This window comes from Scyliorhinus torazame, chromosome 1 (genome assembly GCF_047496885.1).
Source record: "Scyliorhinus torazame isolate Kashiwa2021f chromosome 1, sScyTor2.1, whole genome shotgun sequence".
NCBI lineage: Eukaryota > Metazoa > Chordata > Chondrichthyes > Carcharhiniformes > Scyliorhinidae > Scyliorhinus > Scyliorhinus torazame.
The window spans coordinates 86858246-86882107 of NC_092707.1; the positions used below are offsets into that span (position 1 = coordinate 86858246).

Genomic DNA, 23862 nt, shown 5'->3' on the forward strand with positions numbered 1-23862 from the left:
ACAGATTATTTAAAACCCAATCGTATATTAATTCAATCCCCTATAATCTGTATAACCGGAAATTTGATGTAATCTTTTTTTTTTTTACCATTGTCAAGTCAGACAGAGTAACACAGGATGTGACCTGAACCAGGCCCTCAACCCCAGAATTATTGGCAACCCACTGGAGTGAGTGGGTGTGCAAGTGGAAGCTTTCCTTTGGTGATTCCATTTTTACTGTTGGTTATTCATTACTCAGTGGTTGCTGTTCCTTACTGAATGAATTGAGGAAACCAGCTATTTTTTTTTTGATGCTGCTGGTGATCACATCCATTCTGCTCCATTTTGGTCCATTCTCAGTGTTGTCTCTTTCTGCCCCAGATCATCCAGTATCATTGTGCCCGAGTGCGCCAACATCCCCCAAATTGACCCAGCTTGTAATCACTGTGTTGGTTGCCTTCATACAAAGCACCATCCAGATTCCCCCACATCCAACTTAGTTAGTCAAAGGATATTGATTAAAGCACGGCTGGTTGAAAGGACAGATGAATCTAGAGTTTCTATTGATTATTCTTGGCACACCCCAGAAAACCTTTACTGGGGACCCAGGAACCTCTGATCTATTCGAATCGCAGAATAGGTCTGATAGACTGAATGGCCTACTCTTTTATGTTTGAGATCCGCTGGCGTGTCCCAGTTTTAGACCCAACTGAGGTCCGCTAACTCATCACGAGTGGGGGTTAAGGACCTGCATCCTTTTGGCTGTTTGAACCAGCTATGGAAAATAAAGTCTAAAAGGTCCCGGTTGCTGTAGACAAAACCGAAAGTGGACACCCCTCTCAGCCCCTCAAAATACTGACCTTTTAAGAGCAGGTCTTGTAAGGAATTTCTCACTTCTGACTAAGAAATTCCTGACTGGAGACTTGAGGAATGCAGGAACCAGGCTGCATGTGGAAGTGTCTGTGATTTTGACAGGGAGTACGACGGGCCTACACATTGAATGTTCTGGTGAGGTGGCTTGACTAGTGGGAACATCATAAGATGCTGTTTTTCCTGATCTGACGTACGTCAAAACTGTTTGGCAGGTTATTTTGAATTAAGTATATTCATTGAGTCACTCTGTCTGGTACCAGAGCAAGTTGAATAAATAGGTTGTCCGGTAACTCTTACACCCTGCAGCTGAGAGTAGGCTGCTTGTGAATATAGAAGGTTATTTTATGGAAAAGAAAGTTGAGATAATCTGTGATGTGGAACCTCTGTCCTTCCCCTCTAGACGAAGTAGGCTCTTCATAGGAAAACATAAAATTCTGTATCTGCGCGTCAACTAACTGGCAAATGCCAAGGATTGAATTCTGGTTCAGAAGAGGCAAGGATCAAATCAGATAGGCCACTTGCCCATGAAACTTTTCAAAAATTGCCTGGGTTGAGTTCCAGTACAGTATGTGGTGTTATGTAACAGTACTGGGTTCTTTGTTGTTGTGCCATACAACAGTGTTATTAGCAAGAGCACCCATTGTATTGATACAATAAATTAAGCTGTAAATTTTCTTTGCATAGTTCAGAATAAAATCCCATCCCTTTTACCTGGTTGTTTCAGGACCAACTCCCTGCGACTGGGGACCCACATTGCTTTGAATTGGCTACTCTTGCGACTTAATGATCTTCATCAAAAAGACAAGACTCCAGCAATGACATTACAGCTTGCATTTGTATAGTGCCTTATGTCCCAAGCTGCCTCAGAGGAACATAATCAGACAAAACTTGACATTGAGCCAAATTGCACAAATTAGGGCAGGGTATCTTAAATTCTTTGTTAAAGAGGTAGATTTTAAGGAGGATTTTTTTTGTTTTAAATTTAGAGTACCCAATTATTTTTTTATTCCAATTAAGGGCCAATTTAGCGTGGCCAATCCAACTAACCTGCACATCTTTGGGTTGTGGGGGTGAAACGCATGCAGACATGGGGAGAATGTGCAAACTCCACATGGACAATGGGCCGGGATTGAACCAGGGACCTCGGCGCCATGAGGCAGCAGTGCTAACCACTGCGCCACCGTGCTGCCTTGTAAAATTGCCTCTTAATTGGAAAAAAGAGAATTAGGTACTCTAAACCGATTATTAAAAAAAAAAAACAATTATTAGTGGGGATGAGCTCTGGATTGTTCTGCTAAGGAACTGCCACAGGCACGGAAGGGCCGAAAGGCCGCCTGGGTTTGTATGATGCTGTGGTTTCTACAACAAAATTCCAGACATTGAAGGCAAGGTATTGGGTTAGTTTTAAGACTGTTTCATAATCCCTCGCTGTCCACTCCACCCCATGGATTATTGGGAACTGCTCCCAAGGCGTTCTTGGGCATGGACCCCCAGTCTGCGTTAGTGGACCTTGGTTGGGGGGGGCACAGTACGGTGAAGTTAGGATGGGGGTGGCGGGGAGAGGGCACAGTTAACCTCCGAGCCTCTAGTTTGGAGAGAAAAAATGGTACCCATAGTGTATTGCTGTCCAGCGAATCCTGTCGGAAAGTAGGTGTTGGGTGAGGACGATGATTTTGCTACCTCAACCCAATAATAACCTGGTCGTTCTCACTGTTAATGTTCACTTGTGAAGAACCAGAGGGCACATTTATGAAATTACCTATTGGGTACTGGGGGAGGGATAAAAGCAGCTTCTGTTCATTTTACACTGCAGAGGATGGTGCATAAAGCTGACATCAGGTTACATTAGCCAAGAACTGGATTGCAATAGCTTGATTCCATTTATTTTGCTGACAGAAAGTAACTTGCATTTCTTCCGGCATCCTCTTGCTTTGCGGAGTGATTCTTGCAGCAGCTCACAACTGGAAGTTTAATTTTTTGTTATGTTTTCCTTCCATACAGATTGATCCTAAAGTGGCTTTTCCACGTAGAGCACAGCCGAAGGTAAGAGCCTTGTCCGCACCGGCTTGCTTTCTTACTGTATATGTATTTTTTTTCTTCTGTCCTTGTTTAGAGACTATAATGAAGGGACTGGGTGAATATTGATCGGGTTTCCAAGTGTCTGTTTTTCCCCAACTACCAAAGGATTGTGTTGACCCAACAGCTGCAAGGCCTAAATGGGGTGAAACATGGTTGTCAGTGGGTATAACCCTCATTCCCTTCTCTTCCCCTTGTCCCTCTTCTACTTTTCTCCTCCTCTTTCTATTCTGGGGTATGATCCCGTTGTCACCCCTAAGTGACACTCATTGTCTGTGAACCTTCAGTGTGCATCACCGTGGGAGGCATCGCACCTGAGGTCTGTGGGGGTTGCCCCATCATCGCCAAATTCCAGCCCCCCCTCCCGAGGCATTGACTACACCCATGACGGCCTCAACTACCAAGATGGAACCCATGGTCTTCATTTTCTAAATTGTCCACTACTTTCATCAAGGGAACCACTGAAGCAGGAGTGATCCAAGGTGAGCTGTGATTAGATATGGGAAGTGCTCGGCAGATCTGGCAGCATCTGGAGCGAGAATCCAAGCGAACATTTCGGGTCAATGACATTTCATCACTAGCTGCATCCAACTAGTCGGGAGGAAAGACCAAAAACAGAATCCAAGGAGACTACTACTGTGGCCTAGCACACAATTGATAACTGCTTTCCCCAGTGCAGAAATAGGTTAATAATTCCTTCTGCGGCAAGGTAACAGAAGGTAGGCTGCTTAAGTTTGGGCTTCATGCTAAAGGGAAAGAATTGATGCCAATTAGCAGGTCAGTAATATAATGATTAATTGAGCCAATGTGATGTCTATATTCCTGGTCTATTGATGGATACTTGTTTTGAAAACCGCTGTTCGACTTGTTTAAGTGGCTCTGAGTGAATGTGCTGCATGGTGAGGTGCTGAGCATTGTTTCGTTAAAAAAAAAAATTAGAGTGATTTGCTGGTCCTCGACCACACTTCTCACACTTGTCCCTCACCCCCTGGAAGAACCCATTCATCCTTGCCCGAGTCATATGCACCACCTTAAACTGAATCAAACTCTCCCTTGCACACAAGGAGAATGCAAACTCCACACAAACAGTGACCTGGGGTCGGTCTCGAACCCTGGTCCTCAGCGCTGTGAGGCAGCAGTGGTAACTAGGTGTTGAGCAATTTGAATTTATTTTAATATATTTTATTCCAAACATATTCCAAGGTACAAAAACGTTAATAAATCAAAGAACATTCTCCACAGCTCGCAGTTTGTGCAACTTTTTCCCCCTTTTCACCCCCCCCCCCCCTACGAATATTTCCTCGAATATTGTCATGACCCCCACTCCGTCTCAAAGCCCTCCGCTGATCCCCTCAGTTCACATTTAATCTTTTCCAGCCAGAGACAGTCATATGGTTCCCCAAGCCGGGCCGCCACTCCCGATGGTGTTCTCGACCGCCATTCCAGCAGAATCCTTCCACGGACAACAAGAGAGGCGAAGGCCACAACGTCGGCCCTCCTTCCCTCCATAGCTGCGGCATTTCCGATACCCCAAAAATTGCCACCGTAGGATCCGGCCCGGCCTCTACCCCCACAGTCTTCAGTAACGTCCCAAACAACCCCTCCCAGTATCTCTCCAACCTCTCTCAGTCTAGGAACATATGCGCCTGATTTGCTGGTCCTCGACCACACTTCTCACACTTGTCCCTCACCCCCTGGAAGAACCCATTCATCCTTGCCCGAGTCATATGCACCACCTTAAACTGAATCAAACTCTCTCTCGCACACGAGGAGATCAAATGCACCCTACGCATCACCTCACTCCACATTCTCCTCTCTCTCTCTCTCTTTTTCTCTCTCTCTCTCTCTCTCTCTCTCTCTCTCTCTCTCTCTCTCTCTCTCTCTCTCTCTCTCTCTCTCTCTCTCTCTCTCTCTCTCTCTCTCTCTCTCTCTCTCTCTCTCTCTCTTTCCTCCTCCTCCCCCCCCCCCCCCCCCCCCAAGCTCCTCATCCCATTTTTCCTTAATCTTCACCACCTGTGCTTCCCTCAGCCACCCATATATATCCCCAAACCTACCCACCCCTTCCAAATCTGGCTCCAGGGTAGCACAGTGGTTAGTACAGTTGCTTCACAGATCCAGGGTCCCAGGCTCGATTCCCAGCTTGGGTCACTATCTGTGCGGAGTCTGCATGTTCTCCCCGTGTCTGTGAGGGTTTCCTCCAGGTGCTCCGGTTTTCTCCCACAGTTCAAAGATGTGCAGGTTAGGTGGATTGGCTATGCTAAATTGCCCTTCGTGTCCAAAAACGGTTAGGTGACATTACGGGGATAGGGAGGAGGTGTAGGCTTACGTAGTGTGCTCTTTCCAAGGGCTGGTACAGACTCGATGGGCCAAATGGCTTTCTACTGCACTGTAAATTCTATGAATAAGGTATACTTCGGCAGCTTGGGAAGCTCTCCATTCCTTCTGTGCAAAGTCCCTCACTTGCATGTACCTGAATTTGCTTTCCTGCGGAAGCTCCACCCTCTCTCGCAGCTCCTCTAGACTTGCAAACCTCTCCTCCAGATATAGATCCCTCGCCCTCACCAGCCTACCTCTCTCCACTTCCTACACATGCCATCTGTCTCCCCCGACTTCAACCCGTGGTTTCCCACACAGTGGTGTTAACATCAACATCCGTTCCATCCCAAAGTGTCTCCCTCAACTGGTTGCACACCCAAATTGTGGACTGTACGATTGGGCGCTCCGTGTACCTCCTCGATGCCAGCGGAAGTGCCGTTGTCACCATGGTCCTCGGGCTGGACCCCATACAGGACCCTTCTTCCATTCTAACCCCTCTCCTTCACATCACCGGCTCACCTTCTCCGCACTCGCCTTCCAATAGTAGTGCAACAGATTTGGTATCGCCAACCCACCTTTCTGCCTCTGTGGCAGGGCCCTCTTCACCCTAGATACCCTCCCCGGCTATATAAACTCCAAAATTGCTGCATCCAGTTTTGAGAAAAGAGCCTTCAAAATGAAGATAGGGAGGGTCTGGAATACAAACAGGAATCTTGTCTGAACGTTCATTTTTACCCTCTCCTCAAGTCCCCCATAATCTCCTCCGCCAACTTTGTTAGGTTCCATTTGTGCATTGTCGCCCACTCCATCACCTGAACCCCCAAATATCTAAACCTGTCCCTGGCTACCCTAAATAGCAACACCGATTGGCTACTTGTCCCGCCGCATTCACTGGAAACACCTCACTCTTTCTGACATTCAGTTTATAGCCTGTGAAGGCCCCGATCGTGTCTCTAATTCTCCCCATACTCTCCAATGGGGCTGATACGAGCAGCAGCAGGTTTTCTGCGGGCAGCGACAGCCAGTGTTCCCTACTCCCACTCACAATGCCCTACCACTCTACCGACCCCCTAAAGGCCATTGCCAAGGGCTCTTTCGACAGTGCGAACAACAGAGGCGACAGCGGGCACTCCGGTCTCGTTCCCCTATGCAATCCGAAGCTCCGTGATCTCATCTTGTTTGTCTGTACACTCGCCACTCTGTACAGCAGAGGCACCCACGCCACAAACCTCGGCCCAAACCTTCCCAAAACCTCAAACAGGTACCGCCTTCTCCGCGTCCATAGGGACCACTACGTCTGGTACCTTTGGCCTTCGGGGTCATGATCACATTTAATAACCGCCTAGTGTTACTGGAAAGCTGCCTTTCCTTTGCAAAACAAGTTTGGTCTTCTGCGACCACCCTTGGAATGCATCCCTCCATCCTCCCCACCACTAACTTGGCCAACAGTTTCACATCAGTGTTTAACAATGATGTGGGCCTTTATGGCCCACGTGCCAACGGGTCCGTCCCCTTCTTCAGGATTAGCGTGATCGATGCCGGGGCTGGTGTTTCCGATAGATCCCTCTTCTCCAGCGCCTCGTTAAACATCCCCAATAGATGTGCTGCCAACTCAGTTGCAAACTCTTTATAGAACTCGGCCGGGTAACCGTCCGGCCCTGGGGCCTACCCCGACTTCATTCCTTTTATACTATCTATCACCTCTCAGCCAAAGCGGCTCTTCCAGCACCTGCCTCCTCTCCTCAGCCTTGGGAATTCCAGCTCATCGAACCCCCCCCCCAAATATCCCCTTCCTCACCACCTGGATCGGCGCTATATAACTTCTCATAGTACTCCCTGAACGCCTCGTTAATCTTCCCCAACTCTGACACTACCTCCCCCTTCCCTGTCCGTACTCTCAGAATTTCGCTCGACGCAGCCTGCCTCCGTAGTTGATGGGTGAGCATATGGCTCGCTTTCTCTCCTTATTCATACTGCACCCCCTCCCCTCCCTCCCTCTGTATCTGCCCCACTGCCTCCCTGACGACAACCTTCTTCCTCGCCGCCAACCTTTCCTTGGTGGGGGCACTCGATTATTTGCCCACCTCGACTATCTCATCCAACAACCTTCCTCCTTCTCCTATCTCTGTGCGTCTTGAACGAGTTAACCTCTCCCGAACCACCGCCTTCAATGCCTCACAAAATGTGGCTGCCTTCACCTCCCCATTCTGATTTAGCTCCGCATAATCTCTGATCACCGGCCACGCCTTTTTCCCCTTTTTTTAAATATAAATTTAGAGTACACAATTCATTTTTTCCAATTAAGGCGCAATTTAGCATGGGCAATCCACCTACCGTGCACATCTTTTGGGTTGTGGGGCGAAATGTGCAAACCCCACACGGACAGTGTCCCAGAGCCGGGATCGAACCTGGGACCTCAGCGCCGTGAGGCAGAAACACTAACCCTGTGCCACCGTGCTGCCCTACCGGCCACACCTTCTCACAGAACCTCTTATCCGCCAAAAACCTGAGTCTAAAATCCATCCCGACCTCTGCTCCTGCCTCAAACTAAGTCTAACCTCCACGTGGCGCGTGGTCAGAGATCACGATTCCCACATACTCTGCCCCCCCACCAACACCGTTCGGCTCACTACAAAAAAGTCAATTCTGGAGTATATCCATGTACAAGAAGAAGGGGTACTCTCTCTCCTGGGTTCCTAAACCTCCATGGATCTACCATTCCCATCCTCTCCATAAACCCTCCTAGCTCCTTCGCCATTCTGAACCATCTCATTGACTTGGGGCTCGACCTGTCCACTCTCGGTTCCATCACACAATTAAAATCACCCATAATCAATTGATGCATGTCCAGGTCTGGAATCGCTCTCAGCAATCCCTTCACAAATCCCACGCCACCCCAATTTGGTGCATAAACAAAAGTTCACTAACACCGTCATCGTCCCATCCCCCGCCACTGTTAATCAAACCCAGAGTGAAATACCTGCCCCACCCATCCCTTTCTCAACTGAACCTGATCCTTCACCCGGAGATGCATTTACTGCAGAAAGACCAGCCCTGCCTTCAAGCTCCTCAAGTGAGCAAAGATCCGGGACCTGTTCAGTCCCCCTACACCCCATGTTCCAAATCATACTGGAGGCTTATGCTTCCACTCACTTCTACAGTCCGCCATCCACCCCTTCCAATTTTACCCCCTTCAATTTCACAATAAACCGGGCTAATCCAAGTTGACCCCCTTCTCCAACACTGCACATCACATCCCTCCCTCCTCCACCCCCACTCGGTCAGCCCCTGCGGCCACCTCCCCCACTTCACTTCCGTTCACCAGCATGACCTGCCAGCTCCTGCCCAAAGGCTCTGCCTATCTACCCTTCCCCCACCTTTCCTTCCTTGGTCTGTGCAAACCCTCCCCCACACAAACAAAGACTGATCCAAAACCACAGGTCACCCCCTCCAAATAAAAACACCACCACAGGGCAGCACGGTAGCACTGCTGCCTCACGGCACTGAGGTCCCAGGTTCGACCCCAGTTCTGGGTCACTGTCCGTGTGGAGTTTGCACCTTCACCCCGTGTTTGCGTGGGTTTCGCCCCCACACTCCAAAGATGTGCTGGTTAGGTGGATTGGCCACACTAAATTGCCCCTTCATTAGAAAAAATGAATTGGGCACTCTAAATTAAAAACAAAATACCACCACAAGTGGCCGGGGGGTGGGGGGTTGGTGGCAGGCAGTTGCTCCCTTGCAAACATATTGCCCCTTAGCGAACAACCACAACCACAAAATCGCCCCACCCCCGAGAAAAGCCTCCACATCACCTACATCTTTCGAACTCTGTTGTTCCAGCCCCTCCGTCTCCTATCAACGTTCAATTATCTCCCAATTTATGGTCGCTGATGAAGTCATTGGCCTTCTCTGGCATTTCAAAATAGTATTCCAACTTTCAAAAGTCACCCATAGTTTTGCCGGGTACAGTACCAGTACCCCAAACCGGATCTGCCTTCGGTAGAGAACCACTTTGGCCTTGTTGAACCCAACTCGCCTTTTCGCAGGCTCCGCTCCAATGTCCTGATAGATTCGGACGCTGTTCTGCTCCCATTCGCAGGTCCGCTTCTCCCTGGCCCACTGCAGGATCTTCTCCTCTCCAAACTTATAGAGCCTCACAATCACTGCCTGTGGTGTCTCCCCGACTCTTGGCTTCTGCCTTGGAGACCTTTGCGGCCTGTCCACCTGCGGGGCCTTGTCCAGCACCCCCTCCGCCACCAGACCCGCCAGCATCCTTGAGACATATTTTGTGGCATGTGTGCTTTCCACACGCTCTGGCAAGCCAACGAAGGTTCTGCCTTCTGTATCTGTTCTCCTGCTCTTCTACCTTTTCCCTTAGAGACTTGCAAAAGACCCCCAGGAGCACCATCTCCACCTCCAATCCCACCACCCGATCACTATGGTTGGACATCACTTTCTCCATCTCCCGGATCTACGACCCCTGTGCCTCCAGGCTTTTGGAAAGAGCAGCCTTCCCAATCGCACACCTCCACCCTATCCCCATAACCCAGCCACCACACCCAACACTCAGGGCAATTTAGCATAGCCAGTCAACCTAACCTGCACATCTTTGGACTGTGGGAGGAAGCCGGAGCACCCGGAGGAAACCCACGCACACTGGGAGAACGTGCAGACTCCGCACAGACAGTGACCCAAGCCGGGAATCGAACCTGGGAGCGTAGAGCTGTGAAGCAATTGTGCTAATCACTATGCTACCGTGCTGCCCACCTGTCAATGTTTGTGGAAATGTTCCTCCGTCAGCATCAATCAACATTTTGAGGAGTAACTAATGTGATCAGATAGGTTCTATCCCTTTTCCCCACTTCACCAATACAGCAGAGCATGGTATTTGACAGCTGAATTTAATTACAAACTGTAATTGGTGTTCCCCAGTAAATATTCTCTTCCCTTGCCTGAGTTTAGTAACTGTTTATTAACTTTTTGTGCCATACATAATAGAGGCACGTGCAGTTGGCCGGTAAAACCTGGCTTTGCGACCCGGCAATTTTCCTGGTGGATCTACTGATTTCCAAAGCAGTTGTGGCAGGAGTGTGGAAGCAGCCCATGAGGCATTTGGAGCAGCAAGGTTATAGAAAAAAACATTGCAATTTCAAAGGATAAATATTTGAAATGATCTGCTGGGTCTATTAGTAGAGATCAGATCTTGGCGGTATTAGATGGGTGATAATGGGCTGGCAACATGTTTGACATCGCTCCTGATTTTACTTTTCCAGTGGACCAGACAAAATGTAGCTGGATGATGGACGGAAAAAGTTATTGAATAAGGAGTGAACTTTAATTGTACGAAAGGGCCCTTTCTCACCATTGATTTTTCTACATACTGATTTATGAAACATGCAAGATGTCTGAGGTTATGGAAATGTGATGTTGGTTTTAAAAGGCCCCCCTGGCATTGTGTTCAGTGTGAGTTGGCACTGTGTGCTATTTCATTCTAAGACTGGTTGCCACTGCTTGCATTGAGACCTGGCTGACTTGGGAAGGGGCTTGTGTAATTAAATTTTCTCATTTTGTTTCCAGTCAAATTGCATTTGAGTTTGTTTGCTTTGCTGCTCTGTAGGGACCCTCTCTCTACCTTAATATGCTGGTGGCTAATTGCTGATAAGCGTTTTAGGAAGCTGCTTACGAGTTCCTTGTGACATGTCACCCATATTAAAGTGGTGGCTCAGCTGCCACAGCTGTGTGGCTGAACACCAAGAATTTTCTACTTTATTCTTCTGCTGCGCACCAAGAGAGGGCCATTTTCAATATATCACAGTTTTTTAAGGGGAGGATGGTATGGGGGAACCACTTCAGGAATCAGGCTCATCAATTCCACAGGAAGACCAATGACACAGGACACACTTGTAGTGGGAGCTGTGCCTAGCACTTTGCTCCGTCTCCAACCTCCAATAACTATCTGGGACTGGGAGAGGGCCTATCATGCCAGTCCTCTCTTTCAGCATTGCTCTGCACATGTTTCTTTCTCCAGTATTTATTCAATACTATTTTGAAAGTTACTAAATCTGCTTCTATCTTCTTCTCTGAGAGTGCATTTCAGATTATAGCTCACAGTGCAAATGGTGACAATAGAATTCCTGATCTCTGTGCTTTTCACCAGACAGTTTTTCATAAATTGGTAATAAAATTACACATTTGCTGAAGACGTTGATATAAAAGCTGCTGCTTGTTGACATCTGATAGATACTCCAGCAATAAACCAGCTTGTTAGTACATTGAGTAACCATGCTATACAAACATTGATTAGATACCCTGTCTCCAACAACATTGTATCCCCCTTTTTCATTGGCTTCACCACTGTTGGTTATGGGTTCAGCTGCCAGGCTTCCACGCTCTAGAATTCCTCCCCTGAACATCTTTGCCTCTGTCCACCGTTCCTCCGTTTAAGGTGCTTCTTAAAGCTTTTGCTAATCTTTTTGTCTTCTGCCACAATGTTCAAGGACATTGGAGCGTTTTAGCATCTTGCTAGCTTCAGCTAGGGGACTGTTTTAAAAAAAATTTTGAGTACCCAATTTTCTTTTTCCAATTTAAGGGGCAGTTTAGCGTGGCCAGCTCACCTACCCTGCACATCTTTTTGGGTTGTGGGGTGAGACCCATGCAGACACTGGGAGAATGTGCAAACTCCACACGGACAGTGACTCGGTGCCATGAGGCAGCAGTGCTAACCACTGCACCACCACCCAGGGGGCATTTAGGATTGCTGCTGCGGTTGCTTATCGCATCCCTGGGTTAGAGTCGAACATGAGTTCAGATTCCTTTCGGATTGCAGCTCGGCATTCCCTGCTGGAATCATGCATGCATCGGTGTTTCACGAGGACAGGGTGGCTCTGCCCTGATGCCACCTGTGGTTGAGCAGTGAGCCAGTGCTAGGTTGAGGGAATGAGTGATCAGGTGAAGTGACTACTATATCTTTTCTATTAAGTTAGAGTACCCAATTTTTTTGCGCATCTTTGGGTTGCGAGGGCAAAACCCACGCAAACACGGGGAGAATATGCACACTCCACGCGGACAGTGACCCAGAGCTGGGATCGAACTTGGGACCTCAGCGCCGTGAGGCAGCAGTGCTAACCACTGAGCCACTGTTCTGCACCTAAGTGACTGCTATGTGAAGGCATTGGTGGATGCTGAAGCCCTCTGAGCTAGCTGATCCTGGGGTGGGAGTGGTACAGGGGTGTAGTCTAGTCCTGAAGGAAAGGGATTTATTAAACATCTTTCACATCCTCAACATCCCAAAATGTCTTACAACCAATGAATTAGTTTTGTAATAGGAACAGGGATATGCCATACAACCTTTTGTGCCAGCTCCATCATTCCATAAGGTCATGATTGGCCTTCCAAGGGCAGCACGGTGGCGCAGTGGATTAGCACTGCGGCTTTACGGCGCCGAGGTCCCAGGTTCGATCCAGGCTCTGGGTCACTGTCCGTGTGGAGTTTGCACATTCTCCCCGTGTTTGCGTAGGTCTCACCCCCACAACCCAAAGATGTGCAGAGTAGGTGGATTGGCCACGCTAAATTGCCCCTTAATTGGAAAAAACTAATTGGCTACTCTAAATTTAAAAAAAAAAGATTGGTCTTCCATATCAAATCCACTTTCCCATCCTATTCCCATATTCCTTGCATCCTAGGGCAGCACGGTGGAGCAGTGGGTTTGCCCTGCAGTTACACGGCGCCGAGGTCCCAGGTTCGATCCTGGCTCTGGGTCACTGTCCGTGTGGAGTTTGCACATTCTCCCCGTGTTTCCGTGGGTTTCGCCCCCACATTCCAAAGGATGTGCAAGCTAGGTGGATTGGCCACGCTAAATTGCCCCTTAATTGGAAAAAATGAATTGGGTACTCTAAATTAAAAAATATTCCTTGCATCCTGAAGACTCCAAACATTTCTTGATCTCAGCTTTGAATGTACACAATGACTGCATCCACAGCCTTCTGGAGTAGAAAGTTCCAAAGGTGGAAAGCCCTCTGAGTGAAGAAATCTCTCTGTCAATATCATAGAATTTACAGTGCAGAAGGAGGCCATTCGGCCCATCGAGTCTGCACCGGCTCTCTGAAAGAGCACCCTACCCAACCGCACACCTCCACCCTATCCCCATAACCCAGTAACCCCACCCAACACTAAGGCCAATTTTGGACACTAAGGGCAATTTAGCATGGCCAATCCACCTAACCTGCACATCTTTGGACTGTGGGAGGAAACCTGAGCACCCAGAGGAAACCCACGCACGCACTAGGGGAACGTGCAGACTCCGCACAGACAGTGACCCAAGCGGGAATCGAACTTGGGACCCTGGAGCTGTGAAGCAATTGTGCTAACCACCATGCTACTGTGCTGTCATGTAATCAAACCCAAGGACATCACTGTGGCGCAGTGGATAGCACTGCTGCCTCAGCAGGGTGCGGCGGTGGTGGGAAGGAGAAGGGGTAGAGTGGGTTAGGATGGAGGAGGAATCTTGTAAGGGGCCTAGTTTGAGGGCTATGGTGACGGCAGCGTTGCCAAGGGCTGCGAGTAGGTATTCAGGGAGTCCAGTGGTGCAGTCCACGGTGAAGATATGGAATCAGCTGAGGAGGCATTTTAGGATGGAAGGGATGTCGGTGCTAATGCCGCTGTGCGAGAATCATGGGTTTGAGCCGGGGGGAGGGATGGATAGTGTGTACAGGAGGTGAAGGGAAGTGGGGCTGGTCAAGGTGAGGAATTTGTATTTGGAGGAAGGGTTCGCCAGTCTGGAGGAGTTAAGGGAGAGATAGAGCTGCCGAGGGGAGTGAGTTCAGGTATCTGCAGGTTAGCGACTTTGCGCAAAAGGTCTGGAATGGGTTCCATAGGTTGCCGGGATGCAACTGCTGATCCCGGATGTGGAAGGGGAGGGAAGAATTGGGGATATATACAAGTGGCTGGGTGAGCAGGGAGGGGAGCGGAGCGGGTGGTGAAGATCAAGGAGAAATGGGAAGCGGAGTTGGGAGGGGAGATCAATTGGGAGTATGGAGTGAGGCACTGCGTTGGGTAAACGGTACTTCCTCTTGTGCAAGGATGAGCCCGACATAGTCTAAGGTGGTGCACAGGGTGCAAAAGACTTGGGCGAGAATGAATGGGTTCTTTCTGGGGGTAGCAAATGAGTGTGAGAGCTGTGGGCGGGGGCCAGCGAATCACACGCACAGGTTTTGGGGTGGTGAAAAATTGGGAAGATTCTGGGCGGGAGTATTCGCGGTCTTAGCCAGGGTAGTGGAGCAGGGAGTGGACCCGGTCCTTTTGGTGGCGATATTTGGGGTTTCTGAGAAGCCGGAGCTCATGGAGAGGAGGAAGGCCAATGTCGTGGCCTTCGCCTCTGATTGCACGGCGACGAATTTTGCTGGAGTGGCGGGCGGCATCGCCACCGGGGGTAGCGCTTGATTGGGTGACCTGTACGACTTCCTGCGGTTGGAGAAGATAAAGTATGAGTTAAGGGGCACAGCAGGGTGGGTTTGAGAAAAGGTGGGGATGTTTGTGACTGTGTTTGTAGAGCTGTTTGTCGTAGAGGGATGGGGGGAGGGGGGGTGAAAAAGGGGAAAAATCTGTACAAACTGGATAGTTGATTGTTGGGAAGTATGTTTCCTGGGGTGTTTATTTGCTGTCACCTGTTTTGATACAAGTTTGTAATAAAATACATTTTAGAAAAAAGCATTGCTGCCTCACGGCGCCGAGGTCCCAGGTTCAATCCCAGCACTGGGTCACTGTCGGTGTGGAGTTTGCACATTCTCCCAGTGTTTGCGTGGGTTTTGTCCCCACAATCCAAAGATGTGCAGGGTAGGTGGATTGGCCATAAGGGGCCACATTGCCCCTTAATTGGAAAAATTAATTGGGTGCTCTAAATTTATTTTTAAAAATGTAGGCAAACTTGGTGGCTAATATGTACAATTCTTTTATAAAAAATAAAAAAAATCCCAAACAACTGTGATATGTGTTGTAGTAATAACAGAAAATGCTGGAAAGACTCAGTAGGTCTGGAGAGAGAAATGGGGTGGGATTCTCCGACCCCCCCGCCGGGTCGGAGAATCCCTGGGGGGCGGTGTGAATCCCGCCCCCGACGGCTGCCAAATTCTCCGGCACCGGAGATTTGGCGGGGGCAGGAATAGCGGCTGCCGCCGGCAGCGGCCCTCCCCCCCCCGGCGATTCTCCGGCCAGCGATGGGCCGAGTGGCTGCCCGTTTTTTGTTTTTTTTTGCCAGTCCTGCCGGCATAAATTAGAGTAGGTCCTTACTGTCGGTGCGGGCGGCCTCCAGGGTTCTGCAATCTGGCCCCGGGAGTTGCCCACACGGTGGCCTGGCCTGCAATCGGGGCCCACCGATCCGCGGGCGGGCCTGTGCAGTGGGGGCACTCTATTCCTCCGCGTCGACTGGTGTGGTCCTCCACCATGGCTGACGTGGAGATGATCCCCCCCCCTGCGCCTGCGCTAGGATGACGGTAACACACGTTGGCGCTTCCGTGCACGTGCCGACTTGCGCCGGCCGGCGGAGGCCCTTCGACGGCGGTTGGCGTGGCACCAAGCCCCTTCCCCGCGGGCCGGCGCGGGGCAAACCACTCCGGTGCCGGCCTAGCCCCTGAAGGTGCAGAGAATTCCGCATCTTTGGGGCGGCCCGACGCCGGAGTGGTTCACGCCACTCCTCGGCGCCGGGACCCCCCGCCCAGCCGGGTAGGGGAGAATCCCGCCCATGGAGTTTACATTTTGACCCCTCTCCAGATCTCAAGAAGGGGACAAATGTAATGAGTCTTACCAGCATTTTCTTTCAGATTTCTAGCATCTGCAGTATTTTGCTTTTATATAAGTGAAATCTGTTGTTTCTTTTTTTGTATTGGTTGAAGTTTGAATGTTGGCCAGGGCAAACCTGTCTTTTGAAATAATTCCATGGCATCTTTCACAATCTGCTTCCTCAGTGCTGCACTGAAATGTCGGACGCGATTGTGCTCGAGTATCGCGAATGGGGCGTGAACTCGTAGCCTGCAGACATTGGGCGACATTTTCAGAACATGATAGAAGATTGATGAGAAAAGAGGAGGGTTGGAGGGGTGGGTTTGGGGGCGGGGGGAAACTAGGTTGAAATTCAGAGCCCCAACGTTTATCTAATTTATTTTATATAAATTTAGAGTACCCAATTATTATTTTTCAATCAAGGGGTAATTTAGTGTGGCCAATCCACCTAACCTGCACATCTTTGGGTTGTGGGGGTGGGACCCACGCAGACACTGGGAGAATGTGCAAACTCCACAGACAGTGACCCGGGGCCGCGATCGAACCTAGGTCTTCAACGCTATAGACAGCAGTGCTAACCGCTGTGCCACCGTTCCCCCCCCTTCCCCAATGTTTATTTTAAATTGTTTTTCACCTTTAAGCCAAGGATCTTGAGTCCAGGTTCACATTGAAGGTGATATGATAGGAGAACCTCTAAATTTAACTGTGGCCGACAGGCATATGGCATCATGAGACCGGTATTTCAGCAGTAGTAGATAATGGCCTTCACAAGCTGCTGTGCAGCTGCTCATGTAGTCTGTAGAACTGGTGAGGGACTTGCAATTGGACATCACCGCTAAGTCTGACCCTGTTGTCAGCCACCATTGTGCATCTGCCAGTTGCACATTTTAACCGCATGCTCTGGTAAGAAATTTCTGTTGAATTCCTTATTGGACTTATTTGTGACCAAGTTCTACTCCCTGGTTTTGGTCACCCCACAACTTGGGAGTAGTTTCTTCATATCTACTCCATTAAGCTTTACATTATCTTAAAGGCTCCAGTAGATCACTTTTCAGGCTTCTGTTTTTTATAGAAATGAACCCCAGCCTGTTCAATCTGTGCTAATGTTTATAACCTCACTGTTTTGGTGTTATCCTTGTAAATCTTTATTGCACCATCTCCAATGCTTCTGTGTTATATTCTTTTCACTTTGTATGGTGCATTGTCCGAGCCCCTTGCCTCTCCCATCAGGTGCATGGAGGAGCGGAAGAGGGATCTCTGGGATGACAGAGGGTGGAGTTGGGGGCATGGAGGAGTGAAGTGGGATAGCCCTGGAGTCCTGGATGTGGTGTGGGTGCAGTCACTCGGTAAGAGAATGAAGGGACGAAATGGAAGCTTTCATGCTATTCAAATGTTGGTCCCTCTTTGGGTGTTGGCTGGCAGAGTCCTTCAGAGTTTGGAGTTCATCTACAACATATCAGTCATCCCCGCTGAGAGTGATCTCAGCCATTGTTCTTTACAATGCATAGAATAGAGGGCCCGCTGAGCCTACAAGTTCACAGGGTGGCAAGTACAACACTAGACACTAACATGAACACTCAATGAACATTGTTTCTTCCACAATAAATGAAATGTCCCTAATTCCCCTGTAACTATCATTGCGTGTTAACCATGACGTTAGCCAGTACATGTAAATCGCTGGCTAAGCTAGTCTCAACAAACAATGATGATGAATACAAATAAAATGCAAAATATTGATAAGTGAGATTTAAATTTCTTTTTAAAAAAAAAAAGAGTAACCTTTAATTCTTGTGTTAACGGCATTGGAGTCCGTCAGGAATGTTTTGGCTGTGATGCAGAGCTGGGGCCCACTGATCAGGCTGGGATCGGCAGCTGGAGCGGTGTGGAGCTGGAGGGGTAGCGCCGTGCTACCCCACTGTGGGCCGCAGATTGGGGTCCCAGAACGGGCGCCGGCGCCGAGTAAAACCCACCTGTTTTTGGGTCGGCACTTAGCCGCCCGATGGGAGAATCCCGCCCTTTAACTTTAATTCTGATCCTGGGGTGGACCTGAAAAAGCAAGCGAGCAGAGGTGGCTCCAACTTCTGCTGCCGCTGTTGGGAAAGGTGTGCTATGGATAAAATTCCATCTAAAGCACGTGGAACGTTTCAACACCGGAGACATCCCAAAAGCGCTTTACAGCCGATGAAGTACTTTTAAAGCGCAGTCACTGGTGTAATGTAGGAAATGCAGTAGCTAGTTTTCATGCGATGCCTCAAATGGCAATGTGAAAATGACCAGATAATCTGTTTGTGATTTTGATTGAGGGATAAATATTTCATTGAAATCCGAGAAATATTTGACACAAGGAGGCCATTCAGTCCATCGTGTCCTTGCCGGTCGATGAAGATCTACCCAGCCTAGTCTTACCTTACTGCAAAGAGTCAGCATGGTTTTGTGAAAAGCAAAGAATGTTTGACAGATTTATTAAGAGTCCTTTGAGGATGTAATGAGCAGTTTGGATAAAGTTGAACCAGTAGATTTGGCGTATTTGGATTTCCAAACGGCGCTCGATAAGTTACCACATAAAGGCTGCTGCAGAAGGTAAGAGCTTATGGTGTTTGACCAGGACACGAGAGAGAACTCCCCTGCACTTCTTTGGAATAGTCCCATGGAATCTTTATGTTTATCTGACAGCACTTCTGACAAAACAGCACCCGCTCAGCACAATAACCTGCATTTATAAAGTGTCTTTAATGTAATAAAACGTCCTACCATGTCATAGGAGTTTTATCAAACCGTATTTGACGTCGAGCTATTAAAGCAGATATTAAGGCAGATGACCAAAATCGTGGTTTCAAGTAGTGTCAAAACAGAACGACAGAAAGAGATAGAAAGATTAGGAAGTGAATTCCAAAGCTTTGGACCTACTTGGCTGCAGGCACGATTGCTAGTAATGGAGTGATTTAAAATTAGGGATGCGCAGTGTGCCAGAATTGGACTACTGCACTGGTTGGCAGTTTAGATTCTGTGCTCAAGTTTCTGGTGTTTTTTAAAAAATATAAATAGCAAGCCGTGAAAAGAAAATTTAAAGTGATGTCTTAAGTGCTTAAAATAAAACTTTTTTTATGCCAGTGTATCTTGAACACTCACCTCAGCCTCTGTTCGCCAATGTAACCAACTATTCAGTTTGACTTGGCTCCTCTGTCAGCCAAAAAACATTGTATACCCGTGAACTTTTCTGTAATAAAGTGATGGCCCCAACAGTCAGTGGAACTAAAGAAGACTGGGGTGTGACAGTCACTTGGCTGAGTCTGGCATCTGTACGGAACGCCTTTAGAAGACCCCCAAATTTTTGATGGTTCAATTGTTAATAGCCGATTTTTATTTATATTTTGCCTGCTGCCTGGTCTGCTCTGATGGGCTTAATTTCCGTTCCAATGCTGGATCTTTTCACTCTATGCTGAATAACTTCTAATCCATTCCTGGTGCTGGATTCTGCTCCCATCGCCCTCAGTTTTGCTGCTCTCTGTTTGCTGCCTGTGGCCGATGATGTCGCTGTACTTTGCTCTACTCCACTCGTCCTTCACAATTGCATTTGCTCGACTGGGTTAAACCAGTTCCCCGAGCGTGATCTTTTACCTGCTCTGCACCCCCCTCCAGATATTCTTTGAACCCCACAGATGCAACCTTCACTTTCCCCTGGTTCCCTTGGCTGCACTGCTCTTGGTCCACAGCCTTCAATCCTCTTCTGGCCCTCTGGTGACCACTACTTTATGCTTGTGGCCATTACACTCTTCCGCTGAACCCGAGGATCAACCTCTGGCTGATGGTTGACTCTCGGCTCCTCCTCAGCTTTCATATTCCATTGGCCAACCTCCACTTGCTGTGTGCCAACTGATACTTTACCCTTCAAATGGTTCCAGGAGCTACTCCCTCTCCACAACTGACCAGCTCCAGACTGAATCTATGATGACTACAAGTTGACTTCATCAAGCCAAATGATCTAAGACTGTGATTTTGGAATCTCCTGTATTTTCACCTTGCTGTGCTCTGTTCCAACCAGTCTTCCCAATTTCATGGTTCAACTCATCATCTCGATAACACACAGGCCTGCAAGATTTCCATTGGGGCACATTATTTGAGAGAGTCATCAGGAGCTCCCTGCTGATTCTGTCAGTAAACCAGATTCCCTTTGTTAGGTTGCATGTGCTTAATTCCTTATTTCCTTTTTCTCTTGAGGCCCTTCTCTTCTACCTCCCATCCTCCTGTTATTCAGTTATCGACACCTTTCACATTTTTTTTTTTTTTTTTCCTGGTGCTTCGACCTATCCCAACTTTCAATCAGCCTCTCGTCAACCCAGTCCCTGCAGAGATTTGCTTCTGCCTTTCTACTCTCTTTCACCCTTTAATCTTGCTCTTCCTTCCCGTTGGGTAGAGTTGTACAGGCAATGGACAGCCCCTGTTTCCTTGCAAACGTGATCATTCTTCGTGGGTGAGCCCAGTGAATGCTATTGGGCTGTTTTACCTTGGGACTTGTAATAAAGTTGGGTCCTCTGTGCATGCTTTGTCCAGCAGAGGAGACTAGATTTCTTTGGATTTTGCTGCACTCCCTCCAAATAACATGTAAATCCAATTGCGCTGTCGTCACCAATGCCTCTGCTAAGGTTGGGTACAGAATTCTGAATTGACCTGAACCATTGGTCATTGTGGTGCAGCCATGAAGCACATTTACTGACAGAATCAGCAAGGAGCTCCTGATGACTCTCTCAAATAATGTGCCCCAATGGAAATCTTGCAGGCCTGTGTGTTATCGAGATGATGAGTTGAACCATGAAATTGGGAGGACTGTTTGCCAGCCCCAGGCCCCCCTGTCACCACGAGTTTCAAATCTCTGCAGGGACTGGGTTGACGAGAGGCTGATTGAAAGTTGAGGAATTTAGCACAGGGCTAAATCGCTGGCTTTGAAAGCAGACCAAGGCAGGCCAGCAGCACGGTTCAATTCCCGTAGCAGCTTCCCCGAACAGGCGCTAGAATGTGGCGACTAGGGGCTTTTCACAGTAACTTCATATGAAGCCTACTTGTGACAATAAGCGATTTTCATTTTCACTTGTTCCGAAGGAGTGAGGATGTTAAAGGAGGAAGTGGCTTGCCGGATGGTTCAAACCCAAGGTTAAATCGTTCATTGTGAAGCAGGGTGAAATCCAGAAGTGGATTGTAAGCTTGCGGAAAGCTGTCAGTCCTTAAACTGAAGTGTTGTCCACCACATATGTTAGGTTTCTCAGGGAATTTACCACAGGGTCTCTGGTCCCAGTTGGTAGTACAGTAGTAGATCATTTGGTCAGTGACCTGATTAAACACGGCTGGTGTTGTGGATGTTTCTGAACCCAGTGTTGCCACTGCTTTTCTTCCATGTAGGAAAAGTCACTTAAACTAATGCACTTTAAATGTTATGTCTGTATCCTTTTATGTGAAATGACTAACTCCCAATGACCTCACCACAACTGTAGCCAGACTGTTTACAGACCTGGGAATGTCAGTATTCTATCCTGGCATTATGTAGCTCATGGTACTCCTTGCAGACTGTCCAAGATTAGAAGGACAAATTGGACAGTTGGCTGGATATGACATAAAAATTATTCATGATCGCTGTACCTTTTACTGAAATTTTGATGACAGCACTCTCAACCGGTTAGCTAATAGCATGCAGTGTGTTCTTGGCTTAGTCCTATATATAGGCTTCTGCTGGTGTAAGGCTTTATGTTTCTCTCCTCCTGCAATGGGTGAACGTTTAGATCATGATGGTGGCTGACACCTGGTGAGTCCAAATTGAAGCTGCATACAGAGCAGAAAGGTCAGAGTTTGGTCTGCATTACAGAGCGCCTACTGTGCAGAAACAGACCATTCGACCCAGCTAGTCTTTACTTGTGTTTATGTTCTCTTCCCACCCATGAATCAACTGAACGTGGCCAGGCCTGCAGTTGGATTTGCACAAATAATGTCACGATGCATTTTGCAGCCAGTGCTGTACTTTTGAAGTGTAGTCACTGCTTTAATGCAGGAAATGCAGCAGCCAATTTACACACTGCAACTTCTCACAGGCAGCAATGTGATAATGACCAGCTAATCTGTTTTTTGTGGTGAAAAGCGAGAAATACAAAATATTGGCCAGGGCATGCTTTTTTTTCCCCCCGGGGTGGGGGTCCAGTCCACAATTGTTCAAAGTAGTGCAAGTGGGTTGTTTTAAGTCTATGTGAGAGGCCTCCGTTTAACATCATATCCAAAATGCAGCACCTCCGACAGTGCAGAACTCCTTCAGTACTGCATTGAGTGTTGGCCATGATTTTTTGTGTTCAAGGCTTGAACCTGGAAACTTGTAGACTCGAGAGGCAAGATTGCAGTGAGATAGGGAGGGGCGACCAGCTGGAGTCTCGGTGTAATTGCAAGTGGGAAAGTACTTGTGCGGATGTTGTGAAGATAGGATTGAGCTCATTTATATAGAATTAACAGCAGGGGAAGGCCATTCGGCCCATCTGATCTATGCTGCCGTTGATGCACCGCACGAGCCTCCTCTCAACTCCAACATCTCTCACTCGATTTCCACATGCGCACACTTGCCATAAATCTAGTTTCTCTTATTTCCATGCCCCCATGTTTAATTTTGAATTAAACAGATTTTTGTGGTGGCTGTGGAACCTGCACTCTCTCCCAACTGGTTGGGTTTAACCTTTTCAAAGCCGTGGCTGGCTTTTACGATTTTGTTATTTGGGTTTTGGACTCTTGACTACACTGTGGAGTGTTCTGCCTTCAATTCTGCATGTGCAGGTAAGCTGGTCGTTCGCGATGCCATAATGTGAGTAGCAATAGTTTTGTAAGGGCTGGCATTGTGCACAACTGGAGAGAGGCCTGAGGTTTTGCTGAGGCGGAAGAATGTCTGGTTTGCCGAGATATTCATGTACAGACTTTTAATGGCTGTATGCAGATCTGCCTTTGCTTCAGATGAGAATGAGGCTGTGCTTTGCTTGGACCAAGGCAGCTATTGTTTGAGGCAACTTGAAAGACGCGAGAGGAAATTGGATTCTGGAATTCATAAATAAGGATTACCGCGTTCTTCTTATTTCTTTGATGTTGCGGAGTGCTGTTCTATTCAGAGCTCAGCTGTGGAAGCTGGCATCCCCCCTCTCGGAATGAGATGCTTCCATTTAAAGACCATCTGAGTGCTGATTTAGAATTGGGGTTCTGGACCCATGTCTCGGGGTGGAAATTTCCACTTGCCAACTAGCCCCAGGGCAAGTTACTGTTTGGCTGAGCTTTCAAATAGAAACCAAAGCAAACCACCGGCCTGTGTATAATGCTAAAATGTTCATCTCTCTCCCCCTCTCTTTCCACTCCACATCCCTTTGATCTTCACTATTGATAGCTTCTGTGTCTGTATTTGCCGATCTTTGTTGAAGTTGTTCCCAGGCCACTGCTTCCCTTCTTATTTTTAACTGGCTGCATCTTTAAAAATCCTATGCTGCAGTCTCATTTTCTCTCCTTCCCACCTTGAGGTGCTGACACTTGCTGAGGGACGGTTTCAAGTTCCCTCCAGTATCCTGCCCAGATGTGAACATTGATGGTGAGTGTGACTGGCATTGTAAGCCAAGCTGCACACCCACGTATTCCAGAACATGCAGCCTCCATTGTTATATAGGCTGTGGTACTTGCTTTGCTGATGTTTCAGGCTGGGGCGAACCTGCAAACATTGGTCATGTGAATTAACTAGTAAAAGTATTTGTCTGTGTCCCACATATTTATACCATCTTGTGATGTGAGCATTTATTGCCCATCCATAATTGCTCTTTGCGAAGGTGGTGAGGTGCCTTCCTT

General features: G+C 48.1%; 1 protein-coding gene across 1 annotated transcript in view; it reads left to right on the plus strand.

Annotated features, from left to right (window-relative positions):
- Positions 1–23862, plus strand: part of LOC140409255 (RNA-binding protein Musashi homolog 1-like) — a 210144-nt gene that overhangs the window by 17063 nt on the left and 169219 nt on the right. The window contains exon 5 of the mRNA XM_072497598.1: positions 2854–2895. Within this exon, the coding sequence (XP_072353699.1) occupies positions 2854–2895 (42 nt within the window). The remainder of the gene's footprint in view (positions 1–2853; positions 2896–23862) is intronic.